This window comes from Aplysia californica, unplaced genomic scaffold, assembly GCF_000002075.1.
Source record: "Aplysia californica isolate F4 #8 unplaced genomic scaffold, AplCal3.0 scaffold00010, whole genome shotgun sequence".
Taxonomy (NCBI): Eukaryota; Metazoa; Mollusca; class Gastropoda; order Aplysiida; family Aplysiidae; genus Aplysia; species Aplysia californica.
The window spans coordinates 1,230,146-1,239,471 of record NW_004797280.1 but is presented as its reverse complement, the minus strand read 5'-3'; the positions used below and the strand labels follow the sequence as shown (position 1 = coordinate 1,239,471).

The 9,326-nt window shown below is 43.7% G+C and overlaps 1 protein-coding gene across 1 annotated transcript in view; it reads right to left on the bottom strand.

Moving 5' to 3' along the window:
* Window positions 1-9,326, bottom strand: part of LOC106010965 (receptor for retinol uptake stra6) — a gene marked incomplete at its 3' end in the record, with an annotated part of 25,549 nt that overhangs the window by 6,009 nt on the left and 10,214 nt on the right. The window contains 4 exon segments of the mRNA XM_013083093.2: window positions 294-457; window positions 2,926-3,027; window positions 6,345-6,508; window positions 7,236-7,308. Coding sequence (XP_012938547.1) covers window positions 294-457; window positions 2,926-3,027; window positions 6,345-6,508; window positions 7,236-7,308 — 503 coding nt within the window.

Below are 9,326 nucleotides of genomic sequence, written 5' to 3'. Positions count from 1 at the left end.
ATATATATTATATATATATATTATATATATATTATTTTTAATATATATATTTATTTATATATATAATATATAATATATATGCATAGAGAGAAAGCGAGAGAGAGAGAGACAGAGAGATAGATAGATAGATAGATAGATAGATAGATAGATAGATAGATAGATAGATAGATAGATAGATAGATAGATAGATAGATAGATAGATAGATAGATAGATAGATAGATAGATAGATAGATAGATAGATAGATAGATAGATAGATAAATTATCGCCACGTCGTTTCTCTGTACATCTCACCTGGGTCGGACTGCTCAAAGCCCGCGGGCAGCACACTGTGGTCAAGCCTGGGCAACATGACGGCCCCAATGACCACAGACTTGACCAGTCGCAGCAGCGTGCTGAACACGCCCAGGAACACGTTGTAGAAGAACATGAAGTAGAAGAAGACGAACAGCGCTCTCCTATGTGAAAAAATACCAAAATATAAAAGTTTTTAAATCATAAAATCCACTCTATTGTTCCCCGTGTAAAAGTTGTTCCCGCATCCGACCCGACATTGGGGATTGCCTTGTTAGTGAGACAACTTCCCGGACCTTCGGCATAGTGTAGTAGAGTGGGCAGTTCCTTTCCACGCCGCCTTTACTTCCCCAACTCGAAGTCAGGTACCCTTTACTGCTGGGTGGGCAGGAAAGAGCGAAAAAAAACCGTGTTCGAAACGAGGCTCGAACTCGGACTTACCACTTCGGAGACAAGCGCACTGTCCGCTCCGCAATCGCACCTTCCCCGTGTACAGAACTCGAATTCTTAGCCCCGAGTAACTCACGGTTGTCAGCCTACTGTAAAAACAACGCAACTCTTGAAAAGGTTAGGGTGGTCCGTGATTCGGTGACGTCTGACCGATACCTCGTCGTCCTCCAAACCTCTGTAGAAGCTTGGAACTATTTGTTTGTTGATGATGAAGGGAGATATAAAGTTAAAATATGGACAAATTATTTATTCTCTGATCGTGTCTCCTTCATGATTGAATTGGATGTGACGATTAAAACTAAGCCTGAAAAACATTCTGTGGTTTCAAGGAACATCAAAGGAATTGACAATATTTTTTTTATTTTTTTATTTGTTGAAATCTTTAAGTGACATTAAGACATGTGTTGATTTATATAATTCCACTATTACTAGATTCTAATATTAGGGCAGTTCTTGACAAGCACACACCACTTGTAACTCGTCATCTGTGGACTAGACTGTACGCACCATGGTTTGGAGATACAGTGAAAGCGGCCAAAATCGAGAGACAATGGCTTAAAACAGGGCTCACCATCCACAGGCACATTTTTTTTAAATAAACTACGATTATGTTTCTATATTTTTAATTCAAAATCGTGTAAACAATTTATTCGGCACTTGTGGTGAACCATACTAGATCTAGTGTAAACAATTTATTCGGCACTTGTGGTGAACCATACTAGATCTAGTATGGGGTAGAGCGCTGTATAAATGCAATCTATTATTATTATTATTATTATTATTATTATTATTATTATTATTATAATTATTACTTTTAGGAAGGGTCAAAGAGACGCATCCCCCGAATTCCTGTAGCGATTTAGAACTACCCAACAAGTTTGCTAATTATATCACAGATAAAGTCTAGAATCTAAGAAATGACCTTGATAATGATGAAACATGTGGTCATGTTGATGTCAATGATCGGGTGATTCTCGATATGTACAGACCTGTTTCTCCTAGTAAGCATTTTGACCTGGACCCTGTCCCTAGTTCTCTGTTGTCTTCCTGCATTGACGAACTGATCCCATTTGTTGCTACAATCATAAATAATTCTCTAGAGTGTGGATCAGTATCCGATTCGTTTAAAATTGCTCTTGTAAAACCTTTGCTAAAGAAACAAAATCTAGATCAGAAAGACCTGTTTCAAATCTATCTTTCAGTCTAAAATCCTTGAAAAGGTTGTCCTCGAGCAGCTTCGTCATCACTTACAATAGGACAATCTGTTAGAGCCATTCCAGTCTGCCTATCGAGCTAACAACAGCACAGAAACAGAACTTCTTAAAGCCAGGAATGACAAACCTTACTGACTGTGATTCAGGAAAAGTTGTTTTGCTGATCCTTTTAGATCTATCAGCAGCTGTTAATACTATTGACCATCAAATTTAATTGCATCAGGGACTGCCCATAGTTGGCTTACGTCATCAGATCATCAGATCATGCTCCTACGTATGGGTCCCTCTGGGCTCAGTCCTCGGTCCAGTCTTGCTCACTATTTATACTCGACCACTTGTCAGGAAATACACATGTAGTTAGATATGACTTTAAGTAGCATTTCTATTAACAATGCTTACAATTTAGATGAACTTGTCCATCGTGCTGACAATTGTATTACCTCAGTTCAGAACACACATACCGAAACACGCATATAGCGGTTCCGGTCCCAAATTGCTTTTTTTTTCTTTTTTTTTCTATTACGATGTCTTATTCTTTGTATTTAAAACACGTCAATAGCGAACTTCGTGTATAATGAAAGGATTTCCACGGCCTGCTGATCTCGCTAAGTGCTTCATAGACTGCAGTAATTTCCCCCTTTTTACAAATGGTCGCTTTTAAGCACAAGGGGGCTATCCCGAAAAATGTTTTTTCGAGAAAATCGAAGGTAAAGTTGTTGCCCTTTATTCAGTTTCTTGAAAAGACAGAGAATTTTTTCTATAACCAAACAAATATACACACCAATGAAGCCACACTTCTCGTGTAGGTAGGGCAATGCCCACTTTTGGTGTAGGTCAAGATTTCTGGAAACCCCCGAAATCTGGATTAGCTCGCTTGTTCTTACCGGCCACCAAATATACCCACGCAAAATGCCCTGTTTAACTTTGTTCTCTGCAAGACGATCATTGTGAACAGATTTATTTCTTACCTGTTTGTAAAAGCGATTAGCTTGGTGTTTTTCTGGAGAAACACGAACTTTGCGAGAAGGGTTTGGACTGCATAGATGAGGATGGTCCATAACAGAATTGACCTATAGAAGAAAGAAAAAAAACATGATGGATAGTTATATCTATCTTGTCTTATTGTCAGTAAATCCTTCTCAAAAGATTAATTGATACCCCAATAATTGGATCAATTTACGCCCAATAAATTAAGAAGGGTCCTTACTTGTCCACTGTGTTGGCTTCACTGCAGTCGGAACATGTCCATCTCTGCTCCCCCCCCCCCCCCCCTTCAGGATCCATCCCAGAGTCTGTCTACTTATGGTTTCCATCATGATCTGGTGGGAGATCCGTCGGACTGGTCCACACAGATGGCTGTGTTTCCCCTCTCCTCTTCGGATCCCCTTCTCCTTCAGTCTCCCTAGAGTGTGGGAACAGCTTTCCGCCCTATTCCTCCTCAAATTTTCCCTTACAGCGGTTAGGACTGTTGGTGGGTCCAGTGTCAAATTCCCTCCCACATTTGCTTCTCCAGCTAGCTTGTCTGCTCTCTCGTTGCCGGTTACCCCCGCGTGACCCGGGCAGAAGATCCAGGCCACTCTTTCCAGGCTGCTCTCCCTGATCGTAGCCTTCCAGTCCACATACAGCATCCCTTTCTGTACCTTCTGTAGCGTGCTCATTGAGTCAGTAATGATTACTGCTCGCTGATGGTTAGTGTTCTCGATCCAGTGTAGAGCTTCACTTATGGCTTTTATCTCCATACACATACTTGATGTTGTCAGTGCAGTTGCTCCACTTTGCTCTTTCACTACTACCCCATCAACTCTGACACTGAAGGCCCAGCCCGATTTTACTCCTCTGTTGACTGATCCATCCGTGAAGATCACAGCATCTCCATGTTCGCTATGCTCTTCCAGCACTCGCTGATGGTGTTCGTGGCTTGAGTCATCCATTCTGTGCCCCTCTTTAGCCTTGATGACATCTGCCGTCCCACTTTCTTATGTAGAGGGTTCGTCTCGTCTATGCTGACTCGCAGAAAGGCTTGGACTTGTGCCAGTTTGTGCCTCTCGTCTGCACATGGGAAGTCTAGGAAGTATCTCATTGTTTCAGTTGGGGTATCTCGTGTGCACCCCAGGATTGCCCTCATTCCTTCATTTTGTAACACATCGAGTCGTTGCAGTTGCGCCTTTGATAGGGTCAAGTCAAGAGTCCGAGCCCGTACTCTACGACAGAGAGTTCCAGTGTCTGGTAGAGGATGACAAGGATTTTCTGGCTCATCTTAGCTCTGGCCATCATCTTAAGGGCTGTTAGGCCTTTTCTCGCCCTGGAGATTGTTCTCGTGATGTGATCGTTGCCAGAGAGGGTGCGATCAAACGTGATGCCCAAGTACTTCAGTGTGGGTTCCCTCTTCAGCACTTTGCCTCCAATCGAGATACTTGGCATGTCATCGTGCACTGCATGGTTATTCAGTGTACACCACAGTGCACAGGATTTGTCTGGGTGCAGTTTCCCGTTGTACGCCTCCCACCACTGTTCAAGTCTGTCGAGTTCTTCCTGTACTCTATCCGCTGTAACCTGGCGGTTCTTGCCCGGCCTGTACACTAGCACATCATCAGCAAAATTGAGTACACGTCCGGGCTCCTCCAGCTGGTTGGAAGTAATCCCTATTGTATAAACGTTGCACAGAACTGGCGAGAGTGCATGTCCCTGTGGTAAGCCTGGTGTGCAGATCCCTGAGGTAAGCCTGGTGTGCAGATCCCTGTGGCAAGCCTGGTGTGCAGATCCCTGTGGTAAGCCTGGTGTGATCTCGATATGTTGCGAAGCCCAGCAACCAAGACGTAGTGCTACATTTCGTTTGAGCAGCGCTGCCCCAATCCATTGTACTAAATGTGGATCTACCTTCAGGTTGACTAGAGTCCTCATGAGGGTGTCGTACTGAACTCGGTCGTAGACATCTTCCAGGTCAAGTGCTGCTACCAGAGTCTCTTCCCCCCGTTCGAAGCCATCATAAACGTCGGATGCAAGAGCGGCAGCATTCATCCATGTGATCTTTCCTCTTCTATAGCTGCCCAGTTCCGGCGGTAGGACGTTCTTTTCCTCCAGCTCTATTGCCAATCTGCGTGCCATGATTTTCTCCAGCAGCTTCCCAACGGTATTTTGCATGGTCACTATGCGATATGAAGCAATCTTGCTTGGGTCCTTGTCTGGCTTAGGAACTGGGGACAGGTGACTGTCCAGCCAGTCTTCAGGTATCTCCCCAGTCCACAGGCTTTCGTTTAGCCTCTCGGCTAGTGCCATTGTCTGTCCTTCCTCCATGTTCTTCATGTGGCCATAACGTACTCCGTCAGGACCAGGAGAAGTGTTGGATGCTTCTTGAATATATTTATGTAATATTTCGTGTGTCACAAATTGCAGGCAGGGTTCATCTTTGTAGTCCTGTTGGATCCTGTTGAGCAGCTGTTTTCTCTTATCCTCGTCTTTCCTGTCAGATTGTCTAAGGTATCTCCTAAACAGAGCACGGCATTTTTCTTCATCAGAGCGTATCCACAAATCATCCTCTCGTTGGAAATCAGGGATAGCTTGTTTGCTCTTCCTATTAGGCATGCACCTGTAGAAGTTCCAGAACTGATACAGGGCCCTGTCACTGTTCACGCCCCGGCAAAAGTTGTCATATGCTGGTCCTTGGCTTCTTTTGCTGCCTTATCGAATCTGAGATCTGCTAGCTTTTTCTCAGCTTTCAACTGCACGTTTGATCTGTCCCTCTCTTGTCTTCTCAGCGCCAGGAGTTTGATCTTCTACAATGCCTCAGTCTCTTCATTCCACCAGGGTGGCTGCTGTGCCACTACTCTATGCTGTATTCTGGGCGGCCTGGAGCTGTTTCGCAGTACACTGATGGGGTTGTTGCCTTCCGCGGGGTAGAAGAAGACTCGTTTCTGTCTTTGATGGTTGCTGTTTCTTCCTCGCTTTACAAACACTGTGCATGGGATGTGATCGCTGCTATAGTTGTGTAATACTCTCCATGTACAGTCTGTTGTTAGGTCTACCGAGATGAGTGCAAGGTCTATAGCACTCTCTGAGTCCCCATCTCTTGTGGCTAGTCTGGTCATGAAGGGTAGTACCTTAAAAGGTTTTGTCTAAGGTTAACAGACTTCTTGGGTTCATGTGTGAGCTCTACGCACTCTCAGCTTACATCTCTACTAACTCACAACCTACAGCTCTACTCACCCACAACCTACATCTCTACTCATCTACAACCTACATCTCTACTCACCCACAACCTACAGCTCTTCTCACCCACAACCTACATCTCTACTCACCCACAACCTACAGCTCTACTCACCCACAATCTACAGCTCTACTCACCCGCAACTTACAGCTCTACTCACCCACAACTTACATCTCTACTCACCAGCTTCTCTCGAGGAGCCGTATAAACCATCCAGTGAATCCATTCACCATCAGCCAGATAAAGATGACCACGGCACCTCCCAGAAGGATGAACAGAATGGAGTGAAAGAAAAATCCCCAGAAGACATACGTCACTTGAAAACCGCAGAACTTCAGAGCCCCAACCTGGAATAGAAAGAAGAAAAAATGAGCAGAAAAGGGATAGAAATCAATTTATCTTGAAGGTGGTTAGGCTATCTCTCTAGAGAGAGAGAGAGAGAGAGAGAGAGAGAGAGAGAGAGAGAGAGAGAGAGAGAGATAGAGAGATACACACATACGCTCACGCTCGACGAGATAGCAACCTAAAGGTCATGCGTTCGAACCCGTCAGGGGCCAGACATTGTGTCTTTGTGAAAGAAATTACGGAAATTTTCCTCACTTCACTAAGGTAGGAATGGGTACCTGGCTGTTGCCAGCGAAAGATCTTTTCAGTTTGTTAGTGGTAGAGCGCTTACTTGGCTGCTTGTACTGTATGTTTCCCATGCCAGGAAGCTGTCAATGTTTCTGGGCATCAATGGTTTGCTCGGGTAACGGTAGTTGTGAACGCATAGAGAAGGTTATAGAGAGTGGATATGCACTATATAAAAGAAGTTGTTCTTAGTAGTAGTAGTAGTAGTAGTAGTAGTAGTAGTAGTAGTAGTAGTAGTAGTAGTAGTAGTAGTAGTAGTAGTAGTAGTAGTAGTAGTAGCATCAGTAGCAGCTGCCGTAGTAGTAGTAGTAGTAGTAGCAGCAGCAGCAGCAGCAGCAGCAGCAGCAGCAGCAGCAGCAGCAGTAGTAGTAGTAGTAGTAGTAGTAGTAGTAGTAGTAGTAGTAGTAGTAGTAGTAGTAGCAGCAGCAGTAGTAGTAGTAGTACCAGCAAGGGAGCGTTTGTCAAGTCACGAGTGAGATCCTTCATCTCCCCACGATAGAGTCTTTGCATCGTCTGCCTGTGGAAAAGCACAGAAAAAACACAGCGTGGTTTTTAAAGGTTTTCTTTGTTTGTTTGTTTTAGTAAGTGTTTTACAGCACTTGCAACCTAATAAGGTCATGAAAGTGCTGAAGATTAGAGGTGTTACAAGCGAGTAACAAACACAAAAAGAAAGAGGAGAGATAAGGACGATAGATGTAATGTTTACATGAAAAATCAACACTCACACATGCGAGAACGCACAGAGAGAGAGAGAGAGAAGGGAGGGGAGGGGGGGACCGAAAGAGAGAGGGATAGAGAGGGGGAGAGAGAGGGGGGAGAGAGGGAGAGAAAGAGGGGGGAGAAGGAGTGAGAAAAGGGAGAGAGCAAGAGAAAGAGGGGGCAGTGAAACAGACAGGCAGGCTTCTAACTGGCAGAGAGGCGGGAGAGAGGAGGGGGGAGCGAGAGAGAGAAAAAGAGTAAGAGAATTTAATGAATACGAGAACCATAGAAAGAGAGAGAAAGAGAGATAGAGAGTAAGAGAAACAGAGAGAGATAGACGGGGGGGAGAGAGAGAGAGAGAGAGAGAGAGAGAGAGAGAGAGAGAGAGAGAGAGACAGAGAGAAAGAAAACGAGAGAGGGATTGAGAGAGAGCCAAATAAAGAGAGAGAAGGAAGGGGGTGGGAGAAAGTATAGATTCATGGGTCAGGGTCAGGCTTGATAGATAGATAGATAGATAGATAGATAGATAGATAGATAGATAGATAGATAGATGTGACCTAGTTTTATTTCGCTTCAACTCAAATGATCATTCCTCCCTCAGACATGACGATATGTAAGATGATTCACAAAAACATTCACGACATTCAAATGTGGCGCTTAACACGAAACGGCTTGAATGAAGGGATATTATATATCTAGCTGGGCCCCCTTTCGATAAAAAGAATGATCGGTGTATTAACATCAACTGAAAGTCATTGGATTACTATATTTACATTCTACTGGAATGGAGCGATAAATCTTGAGAGATGAAAAAAAATTAGAAGGTCAAGATCTACACTCTCAAAATAAAATGCGCCTCACGAACTATTTCCAGCACTACCTTTGTGAAGGACAGCTGCGCAGATTTGTTTCGTTTCTCAGTGTTCTCAGTGGAATAATCGCAATATGCCGAAGAAGGACGGAAACATTTTGTCAAATATATTTTTCTAAATTAAGGAAATGAATAAATCAAAAATCGAGCTCCGTCATTGGTATCTATCTATCTTTTTGCTGGTACTTTCCAACTTTCAACTCTGTAGCTGTCGTAGTTTTATGGGGAAAATGACATATGTGTTTCAAAGTTGCCAAATATATAATAGATTTTATAATAGTGGTCAGACATGGACTATCTTTGCGATAGTTCCTTCAAGCTGATCCTGTTACCCTGTTTGAAGGTGGCGTCGGTGGCCTAGTGGTTAGGCTACCAGACCCTTAATCGTGAGATTGCGGGTTCAGGGATGCGAGCCTCAGCTCGGTCCGACGTTTTCTCCTAGGAAAAGGAACTCTACATGAATCTCCAATTTCGGTCGGTCTTTTCGGAGATGGACCTTATACTCGGAGGTCCCGCCTCTTAAATGGTCGCTTTTAAGCACAAGGGGGCTATCCCGAAAAATTGCGTTTTGAGAAAATCGAAGTAAGGTTTTTTGAACCCTTGTTCAGTTTCTTGAAAAATACAAGGAGAGTTTTCTTTATAACCGAACAAATATTATACACCCCAATGAAACCAAACCTCTCCAAAAGGAAGGGCAACGCCCACTTTTGGTGTAGGTCAAGATTTCTGGAAACCCCCGAAATTTGGGTCAGCCCGCTTGTCCTTAAAAGCGACCAAATAACCAAACAGTGTTGCTACTAGGGGCGTTAAACCTCTACCCTTTCACCATTTCACCCTGTTTGAAGAAATGATGGTGTAGCTTTTGTTTACTTCTTTTTCTTTTTTCTATTTTTTCCCTGTGTTTTCTTTCATTTTTGGCTGGGGATTTTTCTTCAGTGTTTTTATTTGGTCGCTTTTACGGACAA